General features: G+C 51.4%; 1 protein-coding gene across 3 annotated transcripts; it reads right to left on the reverse strand.

The window, feature by feature from the left end:
* Nucleotides 1–880: 880 nt before the first annotated feature.
* On the reverse strand, nt 881–8,762 carry KRT74 (keratin 74). Of its 3 annotated transcripts, XM_010349848.3 has the most exons (10): nt 8,228–8,746; nt 7,371–7,585; nt 6,866–6,926; nt 6,304–6,399; nt 5,613–5,777; nt 4,817–4,942; nt 3,170–3,390; nt 2,699–2,733; nt 2,032–2,269; nt 886–1,540 (listed from the first exon to the last, which is right to left on the reverse strand). In XM_010349848.3, the coding sequence occupies exons 1-9, from the start codon at nt 8,696–8,698 to the stop codon at nt 2,070–2,072; spliced, it is 1,590 nt and encodes a 529-aa protein (XP_010348150.2). In that variant the 5' UTR covers nt 8,699–8,746; the 3' UTR covers nt 886–1,540; nt 2,032–2,069. The 3 variants fall into 3 exon arrangements, with proteins under 3 accessions (XP_003939245.2, XP_010348150.2, XP_074258765.1); XM_003939196.4 differs by having other exon boundaries at nt 881–2,269; nt 8,228–8,762; XM_074402664.1 differs by lacking the exon at nt 8,228–8,746 and adding an exon at nt 7,703–7,796 and having other exon boundaries at nt 886–2,269.
* Between the last annotated feature and the right edge of the window lie 7,224 nt (nt 8,763–15,986).

A 15,986-nucleotide genomic window follows, 5' to 3' on the forward strand; every position in this document is an offset into this window, starting at 1 on the left:
GGCCCTATTATCCTGAAGCCTGTAGAGGTGAGCACCCTTTTCGGCACAACTGTGACACAAGAGCAATTGGAAAGCTGCTTAGATGGCTAGACTCTGCCAGCCACAGCTGAGGGACTTGGAAATCCACCCAGCCCCACTAAAGAGTAAGCATCTCTAATCCAAAAGTCTGAAATCTAAAGTCCTCCAAAACTTTTGGAGCACCAACATAACACTACAAGTGGAAAATTCCATGCCTGATCTCATGTGATGGGTCATAGTCAAAACACAGTCAAAACTTTGTTTTATGCACAAAAAGTATTTAAAATTTGTATAAAATTATCTTTAGTCTACGCGTAAGGTATATATGAAATATAAACGAATTTCATGTTTAGATTTGGGTTCCATCCCCAAAATATCTCATTATGCACATGCAAATATTTCAAAATCCAAAATCAGAAATGCTTCTAGTCCCAAGCATTTTGGATAAGGTATACTCAGTCTGTACTGACTTTGGAAAATCGGAGATCTCCCACTCCCTGCTAAATAAGCACATAAAAGTCTATGTTCAAACCTACCGTGATGCTGTGATTTAAATTCTCTCTCCAGAAGCCATCTTTCTGGTTATCTGATTAAACTCTCCTCCTCCAGGAAGGCTTCCTTGCTTAGCCTCTCCATTCTGGTCACTTCTCAGTGTTGCTGCCCTAGGCTGCCCTTGCCTGATTTGCATGAGTGTGTGCCTGCCTCTTCCAGCAGCCTGAGACTGCTTCCAGGGCAGCTTTATCTGGGTTGGCCCGCAGCTTCCCAGCAAGAGTCCTGCACACTTGCAGGGGCGAAATGGAGAGTGCCACATCATCACTAGAGGATGGAACATTCAGAGAAATTGACAGACCGACAGAAGTGTACCTCTGACACCATTCAAGGACAGTTTATTGAATATAGAGCAGAAATTCAGAGTCTTTAATCCAAGCAAAAGAGAAACTAGTTGCCACCATTCTTAGGAATATTTACACCCTGAGCCACAATGTCCAGAATAGGCAGTACCACCCAGCGACAAAAGAGCAAGCTCCGCTCACTGAGCTCAGCTCATGGCACCAGAAATTGAGAGTCAGAGGCCACGTAGGACACAGCCCCAGTGAGAGGGCTGAAGACAAATCACAGACCCAGAGTCCTGACAAAAGGTAATGTAATTACGCTGCCCTCATCAAAAAGAACGGTGACTTCGACAGTCTCTTTGTTCAAGAGGCAGTGACATGCCACGGAAAGAGCATAGACCGTGGAGTCGGCCAGGCCTGACTCTGGTGCATAGGTGGGGACTGGGGCCGGTTCTGCAGGCTCTTGGGATCAGGTTCCCAGTCTGCTCCCAGGATGCTGATCACATCTTCTTTGCAGGACTGGATGAGAATTAGAGGCAATGCATGAAGGATACCTGGCATCTAGCAGGTGCTTGGCAAATGATGGTAGCTACTGCTGATAATGAAGGAGGTGGGTAGGTGAAACAGACTGGCAGAGAATCCCTACTTCTCCTTCACTTGGCTTTGCAGAGATGGGTACAGCTGCTGGTCTGCAAATGTATACACGGTGTCCTAAGTATTAGCGTCATCCTGCAAAGTCGTTTCTGGTGGAGTGAGTAAAGGCTGTCTAACTTCTCACCACCTGGTTGCAGGTCTCGTGTTCACCCCGCCATGCTGGCAGGGGATGTAAAACCTCTCAGACAACAGCTAACTTGGCCTAAGCGCAGAAGAAACTAGCCCCTCCCCTGTCCTCTCTTGCTCCTACCCTCTCTCTAGGGATGGTCGCAGCTTCCTTAGGGCCAAGAAGGTTATAATGGCTTGTGCCTCCAAAGCCTCCTGGCAGCCAAAGGCAGCAAGGAAAATGAGAAGTCATAAGTCAACATGGGACCTAAGGAAACAGGCCAGGTGACCCCATCAATCAGAGCTTGAAAGTCAAAAGCTAAGCCATGATGCAGACAGTTGAGTATACTACAGACAGTTTTAAGATTCAGGGGCTGAGGATTCAGGTGTGGCAGACACCTTTGTGGGGTGGTAAAGTCACCTCTTCTTCCAGGTGCTGAAGTAGGTGAGGCCATGGGTCTAGCGGGTGGTTTTCCTGGCAGGGGTGCTGGCTGGGGTGCTCTTGCCCTGGGAGTCCTTGAGGTCTCCCCCTCGCACCCCTTTGGTCTTGGTCTGCCCACTCCGGGTGCTGCCAGAGCTGCCTGCCACAGCACTGGTCCTGAGGTCAGCACCTGCAGAGCTCGGGTGGTGGTAGCTGTAGCTGCTGCTGCTGATGATGGCTGAGGACGAGGGACCGAGAGCAGGGGAGAGGACCAGTGTCAATCAGCAGATAACAACAATGGTAACAGCTGCCCCCAAAGGCTTCTCAACAACAACACCCTATTTAATCTGCAGAATGACCCTTAGTAGTCCAGAAGCACTACGGAGATGAATTGAGAGACTCTTATGAGGCAGACTTGGTGTGAGGTGAAGATCCCATAGGATAGAAACAGTCCATGACCTCTTGGAAATTCTAGGAAAATCCACATCCCCAACCCTTTCTCCAAATGACAAGACTCCAGGGGAGAGACAGGAAAGGAAAAGGGTTGGCATGACCTCAGTCACCATTTCATAGGGTGAAAAGGGGTACTTTTCTTTGAAGCCCAAGAACCTTCACTTCCCAGGGTCCCTAGCTTTCCCAACCCAATGTGTCTCTCAAGAATACTCACAGATGCTCACAGAGGATGGATTCTCGCCAGACATCCTGTAAGATGGAAAGTCAGAGGAAGATAAAAACTCAGTGTCCAGATTCCGCTAACCCTTAATGGGCTCCTGCTTTTCTATGTGCATCATTTAAACTCATAACAACTTACGAGACTGACACTATCACCTTCATCTTACAGATGAGAAAACAAGAGGCCTGGAGATATTAGATGATTTATGGGAACCACACCGCTAGCTTGAGGTCAAGCCGATAATTCGCCCCAGGTCTGTGTGAGCCCCCAGTTCTCTTCACAGCAGCACACGGCAACCTACGGATCACATCTGACTTTCCCTTGCAGGAAGCTGCCTCTGAGTCCAGGAAATCGCCACATCCCTTGCTTGTATTGGCGCTAACCCTGTTGTTCTCCATGTGGCCCCTCAGCCAGACAGGAGCCACCCCCAGCCCCTTCTCACCCTTTCCCCTCCGCCCCGCCCACCTGCACTCCTCGCCCTCCAGCAGTTTGCGGTAGGTGGCGATCTCCACGTCCAGGGCCAGCTTCAGGCTCATGAGCTCCTGGTACTCGCGAAGCATCCGCGCCAGCTCCTCCTTAGCCTGGTGCAGGGCGCCCTCCAGCTCGTCCAGCTTGGCCCGGGCGTCCTTCAGGGCACAGTCCCCCCGCTGCTCGGCGTCGGCAATGGTTGTTTCCAGGCTGGCGCACTGAATGGCAAAGACCAAAGAGACCATCGGAATAGAAAATGACGTTTGGATCATACCGGTTAAGTGGAACAACACCCTCATTTTGTAGATGGGGCCCTAGGTGACAAGGAGTAAAAGCAGCAAAGCCAATACCAGAACTTGGTCTCTTCAATTTTCTATTGCAGAGGAATATTCAAAGTGTCGTCACATGGAGCTGTGAAGTGGTGCATTTCAGGAGGTCGGGAAGAAATGTCATGTTTGAAAAGTTAGGTAGTGCCTGAGGCTGGAGGCCATCAGCATCTACAGATTCAAAACGCTCCAGGTCCAGGAAAATCATGCCCGATCCCCCAGCTAGGATGGCCCCGAGGATGAGACAGTATGCCAAGATCCCACTGCGATCAGATTCCTGCTGCAGGATCTCTCCCTGGTGGGATCCTTCCGATCTGTTAGCATCCAGATGAGTGTTTCTGGACTCCAGCACTCTGTGGGGCAGGTCTGTCTGAACTCTCCCACATCTAGCCTTCCCTTAGAGCAGGAAGTAAGGCCCTAAATTATAGGCACAACCTCAGAAGCTGGACTCTGATGAAGCTGGGTGCATTGTGATGCCTGGTGCTAACAGAGCAGGAGGAACTGTGCTCGTGGAATTTGTGAACTGGCCAGATGCAGAGTGGCAGAGCTGTCCCTGTGTTACCCCGCAGAGCATGGAGGGTTGTAGGGGCACCGGAAGGAGAACAGGCTGAGATCTTTCTGCTGGGCAATTCTATCACTAGCAGAGTGGACCTCTTTCTCAAAGAGGTCACAGAAGGATCCTGGAGCCTCCAAAATCATCTCCCCACTGACGCAGTGTTTAAGATTTGCTGCTGTCAGGTAAGACAGCCCTGCCCACTGACTAGCGTGGAAGTAGCACCGTGGCACAGGGCAAGGGAACCCCAGAGAGCTTCATCAGCGGCTGTGTCCCTCGGTTGCCAGACCATGCCCCTCTGCGGGCAGGAACCTGGTGTTGCTACAGAGGCACCTGATGCCTACCCCCTGTGCCCGACATATGCTCTGTGTCTAGTGGGAGGAGGAAGTAGAGGGTCTGCCCTCATAGGGGACACCCGAAGGGGACATGGGGCAGTTTTGTTAGACACAGAAAAAGTCTGCAGAAGACAAACCTGCGTTCTAATCCCAGCTCCATTTATTGCCAGCTGGGGACCCTGGGCAAGTCTATTCCTCTTTCCAGTCCAGTTGCATTATCTGCAAACTGGGGAGTCAGAGAAACAGGCTTGAGGCTCCTCCCAGTTCTGGTGGGGTGCCAACTCTGATGGCAGGTGACTGAGGCAGGGTGGGAAAGGGGCACTGTGGGTGGCCCAGGCACTCCTCAGCCCAGCAGGGGAGATTTCCTTATTCCTAAAGGGCAGGCCCCATTTTCACATCCCAGAGCCTTCTCCATGGGGCTGCTGCCCACCTGCCTCTTCACGTTCCCGATCTCACACCGGATCCTCTGGATGAGACGGTTCAGCTCCGCCATCTCACTCCTAGTGTGTTTCAGGTCGTCACCATGCCGACTGGCTGCCAGCTGCAGCTCCTGGATCTGGTTTCCCAGAGATAGGAAGTTGGCGATGAGACAAGGGCTCTGGGAAAGGGTCCTGTGCATAAGTCACCCCTGCCACCCTGGCTGTGGGTGGGATTCAATGGCGCTAAAGAGAAGCACTGGAGCAGGGGCCTGGGTGCCCAGGTGAGGGGTTTTCTCCCTGACACCCCAAATCAGTTTACCCAAAGCATAGCTCCGTTACTTAGAGCATTCCTGGCCTTCCACTTCCTTTTGGAAGTCTTCCCGTAGGGATCAGGAAAGAGCTTCAGGTTTCTCTTTCCCCCGCTTGCCCCCCGCCACAATCCACCCATGGCTACCCACCCCCAAGTCTGTGACTCTTCCTCTGCCCTGTGGCAACATGTCCCCATTCCTATAAGTGCATTTGTTTTGCCACCTCACTTCTTTCATGTGTAGCAGAGAGGGACAGGCAGCTCTTGGATGGAGGGAAGAAGTGAGGGACCCTCTCTGCTGCATATATGCAATCCACACCAGTTCCATGATTCATTTTTGATAACAAACTGAGCTGAGAATTCATTTTGTCCTTGAACCCTTGGTTGGAGCCATTCTTTCATTCTACATGCCCATAAAGGTGTCCCGCACATTCACTGTGGAGGTGACCTTTCCCAGGAAGCAAGGGGCCACTGCAGGAGGAAACCCACTGAGTGCCTACCTTGGTCTGATACAGGGCTTCGGCCTCGGCCTTGCTCTTCAGGGCAATCTCCTCGTAATGCATGCGGGCCTCGGCGAGGATGCTGTCCAGGTCCAGATCCCGGCTGTTGTCCATGGACAGGATGACAGAGGTCTCACTGGCGTGAGTCTGGATCTGAGCGATCTCCTGCATGGAGAGAGGAGGACAGAATCAGAACCCCCCTGGCTTCCCTTCTCTGCCCCCTCAGTCTTCTGGGCCTATGGTCCCTGGCCCCATAGGCTGCTAGGATCCACAGAGCCGAAGAAGGGGGAAGAAGTGCCCTCTGGGATGTGTCTGCAGTGCTGAGGGAGAGCAGCTCACAGCAGCAGGAAGCCTGCATGCAGCAGGCACCCACTGGCACATGCACAGGGGTGAAGAATGTATTTTCTACAATTTCGCAGAATGCAAGGGTCTGTGCTTCAGTAGGACCTCACTGGGCCATCTTTTCCTGCCTGTGGGTAAGGCCACTATTGTGTTCCGGATCAATTTCCTCCTGCATGTATGGCCTCCAGGGACCAGCATCCTGCCCTTCCACAGTCTCCTGGTGCAGGATTTTGTACCTTTCCATGAAAACATCTTTCATTGTGTTGATCCTAAGCCTCTCCTGTTGGCATTTCCCTGGAAGAGTCGGGAAGGAGGTGGGGTGAGGGTGGGGGGACAGGAGTGTCCTCACCGCATCGTACAGACACTTGAGGAACTTGATGTCTTTGTCCAGAGAGTCCACTTTGGCCTGAAGCTCTACCTTGACTGCATAGGCTGCATCCGCATCCTGCCAAGAGGCCCCAAAGTTATTGGTGGACGCAACCCTCATCCCATAGCTGCCCTGCCCAACCCCTGCCCCAAAGCCCCCAGATTTTCTACTTTCTACCCACAAAGGAAAGCTCACTCAATATCAGTTTCCTCCCAGACTCTCTGAAGCTTTGGGAATAGGGAAAGGAGGATGGGGCTGCTCTGTTATGCCTGGAGAAAACAAGGCCCAGAGGGGTAGCAGGTTCCCTCAGGAAACACAGCAAGGCTGAGCTGGACCAGAGTTTCACAGATCCCAGACCAGAATCCTCTGCCTGTCTCTGTCCATTTCCCAAGTGTGTGACTTTCCTCTCCAACTCACTGGAGACCAGGACTATGAATCCACCCTCACCAGGCACCAGTCCCTCCCCAGCTGCCTGGGCTGAAGTCCTGAGTTGGTAGGATAGGGGTGTGAGAGGTCAGGATAAAGAGGCTCTTCCTTCCCTTACCTTCTTGAGCACCACAAACTCATTCTCTGCTGCTGTGCGCTGATTAATCTCCACCTCATATCTGCCGGCAGGGAGAGAAGATGGCCTCAGCCCCCTCAGCCAAGGAACTTCCTCTTCCTGCTGGCCAGGCAGACGTTTGGGATGCAGAGTCTCTGCAGGGTCTGAGCAGTAAGAGGCTAGCGACAGGAGTAAGATGTCCCAGAGCTGTCTCACTTGCCTCCCACCCTTTGCATGTTAGCAAAACACCCAGGTGCCTATTGGGCCCCCCACACCAGCAACTGAAACTTTCAGTGGATCAAGGAACACAGGAACTCCTTCCTATCAATCAGGCAGGAAGTTATCATCGAACAAGGTAGGCCCTTCCCCCCAGCCAGAGAAGGGAATGTGAGCTCTTGACACCGGAGCATACCACCCTCCCAATTCCTAAAAATTAATGGCACAGAGATCAGGTGAGCCCAGAGCCGTGGGAAACATGGTCTGTGACCCTTGGGTGGGGCCCACTCACCTCTTCTTGTAGTCCTCCACCACTTCGCGCACGCTCCTCAGCTCCGAGTCCAGCCTCACCCTGTCCCCGGACAGCGTCTCCAGCTGCTTCCGCAGGTTGCTGACGTAGCCCTCAAAGATGGGCTCCAGGTTCTTCTTGCAGTTGCTCAGGTCCAGCTGCTGCAGCAGCTCCCACTTGGTCTCCAGCACCTGGTTCTGCTGCTCCAGGAACCGCACCTGGAACCCAAATCAACAGACACCTGGAACCACATGTGGACGCAATTACGCCCCGTGGACACACACCATTAACTCCCCAGGTTTTGCCACAGACAGTTGTAAAGTCGTTTTGCTCACATCTTGACTGTGCACCCTGGCCATTCCACACAGACTAGACCCCTTCCAAGTGCTCATTTCCTAGACTTCTTGACAAGCGATCTCTGAAGCCTCACTCAAGAAAATTTCACAGCTTTCTTCTATTGCTTGGCCCTGGTCCCAAGCCATTTCCTTCCTTATGTCTCAACTAAGTGCCTCTTCCTGTACCATGAGCCCTTCCGTTTGGAACAGTGCTGGATTCTATTAGTCTTTCATGTTCTTGGAAGATCCAGCTGTCCTCAAGAAACACATCACTTTTTTGTTAAGGAAGGGCTGCTCTTTACCTAGCTTCCCATCCTTCTCTGTAAAATCCCCAAAGAAGCCAATACATTCCTATATTCCTCTGTTCTCTGTGCTTCACAGACCTGCTCTCCTTCCCTAATGATGAAGAAGCCCTCCCCGAGTCCAGCTGCCCCTTTCCAGCCACAGTGCCCAGTCCATACCCAGGCAGCAGGAAAACTGCTCAGGCCTCAGGTGGCTGCCTCATCCTCCTCCTGTGAGACCTACCTTGTCAATGAAGGAGGCGAACTTGTTATTCAGCGCCTTGATCTGTTCCCGTTCCTGAGTGCGCACCTTCTGGATCTCGGGGTCTAGCTCCACGTTGAGGGGGGCCAGGAGGCTCTTGTTGATGGTAACCTGGTGGATGCCCCCGGGCGGGCACACAGATGGACATGCAGGCCCCAGGCCCACACTGCCAAACATGCTGCCTGCAAAGCCGCTGGCCCGGCCCGCTCCATACCCAGAGCCAGGCCTGAAGCCATAGCCTCCAGCCCGAACGCCACCACCAGCCACACCGAAAGAAATGCGCCGATTCCCTCCGAGGCTATAGAGGCTCCGACTGCCGAAGCCAGCTCCAGCCCCTCTGCCAGCTGCACAGTGAGAGGCCAGGCTGCCCACAGCCTTCCTCGGCGCCACTGCCGAATGCATGCTGAAGTTGCCCTTGTCACCACCGGACTTGACGTTCAGTTGCCGACTCATGGTGGGAAAGGTGGAGTTGACAGCCGGAGGAGAGCAGTTGCCAAAGGGTAGAGAACACACTGATGGGGCACCTGGACTGCTGCCTCCTTTTATCCCGGTTGAGCCCAGGACACCGGAAAAGGGCGTCTCTCCTCTATCTCCTTTCCCCTGCTGAAGGGCCAGGGGCCATGGGCAATTGGTAGAACAGAGATCTCCAAGCCCTTTGCAGCAACAAAGCTCTTCTGATAGCAAGTGGAATATGCTGCCCTTGCAGACTGGAGTGGTCTAATTTGGAGTTTATCTGTGCTCCCTAATTAGGGTCCTGAAGAGTTATCCCCTGAAGAGATCTCTTAGCTTTATTTTTCCAGTGCCACCTCCTGCTTGCTTATCTGTCGGCAAGGAGCAGGGGAAATGCCTGGCTTTCCCCAGAGGAAGCTCACCTAAAAAAAAACCCAGGTTTCTTCCCAAAGAAACCATCTCCCTATTATAGGGTTTTGTGCGGAAGCTGGGATTTCTTTTACATCAGGGAAAAGAAGACACGGAAAGATGATACTTCTTGGAAAGGTGTCCTCAAAGATCAGGATCTGGGTAAGAAGCTCCAGGGTCCGACCCTGGGCCATGCTAAGGACCACGGCTGTCCAGCAGTGAAGTGGACACCAGGAAGGGTGGGTGAATAACCATGGCGCATCTGCATGGCCCCCTAGCTGGGATACTGACTGGGGCCTTCTGTGTTGGGCAGGGCCTGGGTGGTGGTAACCTTGGCATTGCCTTTTCTGCAGTGAGAACCTATCCAGCCAGCTGCGTTTCCTCCAGCTGGATTTTCTCTCCTGGATAAGATTAACTGTCTTACACTAGGAGGTCAGGCAGGAGCTGGGACATTAGCCCCTGAACTCCATAGGGAAACACCCTATGGCTGAAGTCACCAAAAAACAGGACCCCGTGAGTTTCACTCCCAGGTCCAGGGTAGGCTGCTCTGCCAGTTTCCTGGCAACTTCAGGGAGCACTCAATTTTGGAACAGGAAGTATCAGCCGTTTATAGCTCAGGTAGTGTGGGTTGGTGGCTCATGCTTATAATCCTAGCACTTTGGGAGGCCAAGGTGTGCTGATCACAAGGTCAGGAGTTGGAGACCAGCCTGACCAACATGGTGAAACCCTGTCTCTACTAAAAAATACAAAAATCAGTTGGGCAGGGTGGCACATGCCTGTAGTCCCAGCTACTCAGGAGGCTGAGGCAGGAGAATCACTTGAACCCGGGAGGCGGAGGTTGCAGTGAGCCAAGATTGTGTCACTGCACTCCAGCCTGGGCAACTACATCTCAAAAAAAAAAAAAAAAAAAAAAAAAAAAAAAAAAAAAAAAAATTAGAAACTAGGTATCTGGCAGCTGCCCTCACGCAAGACTCTGACCACTTCCTATAACTAAACCGGGAATGCTTGGCCTGTTTGGATGCATCTGAGGGCAGAAGACAACCGCTCCCACTGCTGGAGAGGACAAAGGAGAAGCTGAGCTGGGCAGTTGGGTGGAGCTTAGGCCTGGAACCTGCCCCAGAAGACTTTCCCCTTCACAGAGTGTTTTCCTCTCAGCCCCTGAGGCAACAGCAGAAGGTCCTTCCCCAGGGACCCTGTCTCCAGGCCCTCCTGGCAGGGCCATCTCCTAGAGCACAGGCGCATGTAATTGAAGGGCTTGTGGTTTTCTAAGGTTGCGAGGGCAGCAGCAGGGGTGCAGCCAGATGCTGGGTTTGCCTCCTTCCTGTGCTGGTGTGTGCAAGTCAACGGACAGTGTGAGTTCCTTGATCTGGGGGTGACTGTCCTACAGCCCCAGGCCCCAAGAAGCCTGCAGACCAATGAGAGGAATCGACACAAAGAACTTAATCTCGAGCCAAAGCTCTGGAATAACAAGAGCATTACGAAGCATGGATCAGAGGTTCACTGAGGAGTGGCTCGTTTTGATTAGGGTTTTTGCGGAATTTCCAGAAGCCAGGTTTATATTCCCAATAACACCCATTACAGGAGCTGGCTCCAAGCAGTGGCTCAGAGATGGGGGCTTGAAGTATTCCTTACGGTAGTAGTAGTGATGGAGGTAGTAACATTGTTGTGTCATCGTGATGGTAGTAACAGAAAGACTTAACACTTACTGTTCACATGTGACAGGCATTGTGCCAAGCACTACATGGGACGTCTCACTTAACCCTCATTAACTAACTTCATTTACAGAAACAGAGGAACTTACCCAACTCACTCAACTAGTAAGTCAGAGCTGGGCCTGGAATTCAAGTGTGTCCGGTTTCAAAGTCCACGTTCCTGACCATCGCGTTATGCAACAGAGAGGGAGAGATGGAAGTTAGCGGCAAAGACGCAAAGATGTTGTGGTGCATGTGGCAAGCATGTAGCTGTAGCTGGGGCCCTCATGCCTGAGTTTCTGTTATGTTTGCGATTCAAGTGTGACATGAGGAGAAGGGGAGGTTGTTGCCAAACTAGGGGTTTGCCAAGGGGTAGCTGCTCACTTTAGCTTCAGAGAGAAAATCCGTCACAGCAAGGATGGGTAGAAGGAAGCAAGAGACTTGCTTTCATGAGTGGTTGTTTTCTTCCAGAATCCCCAGCAGCTGGTCCTTCATTGCCCAGCTCCAAGGGGGAAATAAACCTAGCTCTGGCTAGCTGAGTCTTTGAGCCATCACTGCCTGGCTGACTATGAACAGCTCCAGTCTCATAGGAACTTCAACAAAAAGGCATTTACAAAGTAGGAAAGGTATGAGGCTCGATCTTCGAGGCTGAAGAGGACTCAGGATAAACACAAAGCAGACGTCCAGGTGCCCAGGGAAATGCAGCAGAGTGAACAGGGTCCATCCACACTCTGAAGTGATGGGCTGGGGAGGGCCAGGATGAGGGCTAGGGGTCCTGGCCCCCTTTGTATTCATTATAAATGGTGCCTCCATAGGCTAAGCCCTGTGCAGGAGGCTGGCCAATAAGGGTTACTGACAATGGCAGCAATGATGATGGTGGTGGGTTGGCTGTGAAGGAGAAGGAAGAGGTAGAGGCAGAGCAGAAATTCCTGACAACAGTGTTGTGATTGTGGCCACACAGAAGCAACCCTCCTCATTGGTTCCCAGGGAGCTTAATTGCAGGGGAATTGTCTTTAGTCTATGCAGTCAGATCCCTAGCAGTTCCAACCTTCACTGTGTCGGATGCCCTTTAATCAGTCATCACACACCACACCCTGGTCTTTGAGTTCATTGGACTAATGAGTGTCCCAAGGCCTGAAGAGATTAGTTCATTCAATACGTATAAAACTGGGCATTTCCTGTGTTTTCAGCTCCGTGCTAGACAAAGGGAGGTGTCTGAGACACTCTTTTTCTCTTTTAGGAAGTTTATTGAACTGGAGGAGAAACAATATAAATACACGAAAGTTGTTTTGCTGTTGCTATTTAACTCTACATGCCTGTATTGGATTATGTGCTTGAACAAGTAACTCAGACAAGCTGTTTATTGAAATTCTGATCCAAAAAAAAAAAAAAAAAGAATTAAAAAAGTACATGAAAATCTGCTTTTGGCTTATGCTAAATCTTCTCCATCCTTGAATTAAAAAGAAAAGGACAAATAGAATAAAAGAGAGGTTGGGCTCTCTGAGGGAGGGGTTGGGAACTGGAAGGTTGGCCAAACTGGGCAGGTGCATGGGCTTCCCTGAGACAGTGAGAGATCGCAGAAGACTCAACTTGGGAAGCAGAGATGGAGGCAGAGATGGTTCGCGTGGGCCCAGACAGTTCTCTTCTCCCTGCAGACAGTGTGGAATCATGCAAGGGTCCTGAGGGGAAGCAGTTTCACAGAGCCAGAGCTTTAGGTTAAGGAATAGGCTCTGTGTTGCCAGAGGAGAGCGATGGAAGACACAGGTACCCCAGGAATCCCAAGGAAGCTGAGTCAATTGTGCCATAATCTCTCACCATCTTCCTGGAGGATAAGAATCCCAGTCTGCAGAGCACAACTCACCAGAGGGTGAGCAGCTCCATGCAAAATCCCATGGCCATACCACTGTGTCTGTAGTTTGAAGATGAATAATGAAGGTCATTTTTCTCTAGCTCTTTGGCTTTTGACTGCTCCTGGGCACAGAACAACAGTTGAGGGGCCCGATTCTACAGATCAAGGTCATTAAAGAAAACAGAAGGAAGGCCAGGCCCAGTGGCTCATGCCTGTAGCTTAACACTTTGGGTGGCCAAGGCAGGGGGATCACTTGAGGCCAGGAGTTTGAGACCAGCCTGGCCAACATGATGAAATCCCATCTCTACTAAAAATACAAAGATTAGCTGGACATGGTGGCACATGCCTGTAATCCCAGCTACTTGGGAGGCTGAGGCAGGAGAATCGTGTGAACCTGGGAGGCAGAGATTGCTGTGAGCTGAGATTATACCATTGCACTCCAGGCTGGGGAACAAGCTCAAAACTCCATCTAAAAAAAAAAAAAAAAGGAAGAAAGAAGCTTAAGGGATTCTTTTTTTTTTTTTTTTTTTTTTTTTTTTTTTTTTTGAGACGGAGTTTCGCTCTTGTTACCCAGGCTGGAGTGCAATGGCGCGATCTCGGCTCACCGCAACCTCCGCCTCCTGGGCTCAGGCAATTCTCCTGCCTCAGCCTCCTAAGTAGCTGGGATTACAGTCACGCACCACCATGCCCAGCTAATTTTTTGCACCTTTAGTAGAGACGGGGTTTCACCATGTTGACCAGGATGGTCTCGATCTCTCGACCTCGTGATCCACCCGCCTCGGCCTCCCAAAGTGCTGGGATTACAGGCTTGAGCCACCGCGCCCGGCCGCTTAAGGGATTCTTAAGCTAATTTTGCGGAGACAAGACTTGGGGACAAACCGCAGCGCCTTAGCATTGGAAAGAACCTGAAACTGACTTATCTGATTTCCCTTTGAAAATAAGCTCAGTGCAGAATCCTAACACCCTCTGCCTGTCTGAACCAGTTTGAAAGGAGCCTGTTTTTTCATCCTACTCCAAAGTTAGCTAGCCCAGACAATAGCGTTCATCTGCTTTTTCCCCATTCGTCTCCCCAAACCCTTCACTTTCTGACATGAAATTTTCTGTGCCAGGAGTCTGATGATGATGGATGGGTTATACACCAGAGACATGGGCAGAGCCCACTGCTGCAATCTCAGGCTCTAGATGTGGCAGGGGGCCAAGTCTGAGTGGGTGTGGAGAGTGAAGCAGAAAGCTCTGTGTTGGTGAGAGGGGAAGAGGAAACTCCAGGCACAGAAGAATAGGGAAAGCACCCCAGGCAAGATGATAGGGAGTATCTAAATACTGTTTTGTAGAGTACTCAACTATCCCAGTTTTCCCAGGGGTGAGGCATTTTCCAGAATCTCTGTCAGTGCTACAGAAGTTCTGGAAAGTTCTGGACCGTTCTGGAAAAACCTGGATGTTTGATCCTCACCCACCATATTGCAGAGTTCTAAACGCCAGACTCTGAGTGATCCCCAAGGATCTCTGAAGTCATGTCTACCAAATCTGTAAAACTTAAACACTCAAGCAATCCCTGGTCTGTCTCCATCCCTGCTAGACCCCCTTTTCCCTTCACACACACTCTCATTAACACGAATTCCTCAGATTATGAGGAGAAAATGGGTGGCCGGATGGCATCGATTTTAATTTAATTCCAGTCCTTCTCGCTCAGAGCCTATTCTGTTACAGGCACTGTGCTGAGTGAAATCCCAGACAGGCAGTCAGCATGCTCAAAATTCCCATTTCTTGGTGTCACATTAGTGTAGAGCACATTGTGCAGTAAGCCTCTATTTATTAAAACTTAGCAGAGGATGTTTATTTCCTTATCACTACTAGTCTCATCAAAGTTTCTACCTGCCCCTCTCTGGGTCAATGTGGGAAAGCCGCGTCTCTGCAGACACCCTTCTCTGAGTCTAGGGCCTTCCCCACTTCTTCCCTGCATGAGCATCTCCCTCCTCTCTGCTGCAGCCCAACTTGGGAGGGGCACGCCTCACCCTTCCTGCCCCAAGAAAGAAATAACAGAGCAGTTTAGCCAAGTGGTTGCAGGGCCCATACAACACCTCTATGCCAATCAGAAAAAGGCACCACTTCCTCTTGGTAGATGCAGCCCAGTGCCAGGGTGCATGGCTGGATTTCAGCCTCTACTTCCCCCTCACCGAGACAGTGCTGGACACAACCTGCACTTCCCTCCAGGGCCACCCTGGTAGCTCACCTAAGCCTCAGGGATAGGCTCATGTTCCTTGGGTGAGTTGGAGCCTCTGGTCAGAACTGTCCTCCTGCACAAAGAATCATGGGAGTCTCCTGGCTTCCCCGAGCTCTCACCTCCTTCTCCAGTGCTGCCTGAGCTCTGTCTGCCAGTTCCCAGGGTGTTTCCTCTCTGACCCCTGGGGAAAAGTGGTGATCCCCCAGCGCCCCGCTCACTGGCACCCCCAGGGCTTATCCACCAGGAACTCTGCCCCACCGAGCTTTTCTCTGGCTTGGGGATCGGCGGGCCGGTGTTCATTGTTCCGGCCTGAGTCTCCTTTTGTCTTCAGCACCTCCTGGCTTGTGTCTCTCCAGGCTCCTCTGTTCTCTCCCTGCTGGGGCTCCCGAAGCTTTTATGATGGAACAGGCCCTTAGCCCTTTACTGTATTTAGTTCTCTTTCTCTCCCTTTTTTTTTTTTTTTCTTAAAAAAAAGCTCTCTGAACTCTTTACGACTCTACCCACCACCTACCTAGTCATCACAGGGAGTTTTCTCAGCTCTAATGCACACAGGTATGTGAAGACAAGCACCGTCTTGCCCTGGGAAGGACACATTTCTTCCATTTGTTCATTATAACATTCCACTAGGCCCCCGTCTCGACACTATTTAATCCATCTCCTTCCCTCAGACCCCCTCCACCTCCAGCCACTTGAGGAGGAAATTTATATTTTCTGAGACCCCGACCCCCTTTATTACCGGATTCATTTTTGAAAGAGGGCAGGGAGGCTGGGGGGAAATGCCTTAATCTTTTGATCTTCACTGTGAAGTCTGGTGCTTGATCCACCTCTCCCTCTGCCCATTTGCAGAGCAAACAAGCCGGCGGTGCAGTGGGCTGTAATTAAGCCACATCATCACTAATGACATGGTCTCTATCTCTCATCAACAGAGCATCACACCATCCGCCCAAACAGGAAGGAGAAGCCCAGCTCCACACCACCCCTGGGGAGAGCTGGAGTGGTGAGCCAGGCCTTGGGTGGCAACTCTGTCCAGTGTGGAGAGAATGACCAGCCTCCCTCCCTGGGCCCTCATCATAGCTGAGCCTGCTGAGCAATGCGGATAGACGTTAAGAAGGGACAGGAGAA

This window comes from Saimiri boliviensis, chromosome 7 (genome assembly GCF_048565385.1).
Source record: "Saimiri boliviensis isolate mSaiBol1 chromosome 7, mSaiBol1.pri, whole genome shotgun sequence".
Classification (NCBI taxonomy): domain Eukaryota; kingdom Metazoa; phylum Chordata; class Mammalia; order Primates; family Cebidae; genus Saimiri; species Saimiri boliviensis.

Coding starts and splice junctions, on each gene's coding strand:
- KRT74 (XM_003939196.4), bottom strand. CDS start 8,698: ATGAGTCGGCAACTGAACGTCAAGTCCGGTGGTGACAAGGGCAACTTC. Junction 4,943..5,612: donor AAGCCCTGTATCAGACCAAG/GTAGGCACTCAG, acceptor CTGGGAAACCAG/ATCCAGGAGCTGCAGCTGGC. Junction 2,270..2,698: donor TCCATCCTCTGTGAGCATCT/GTGAGTATTCTT, acceptor CCTCGTCCTCAG/CCATCATCAGCAGCAGCAGC.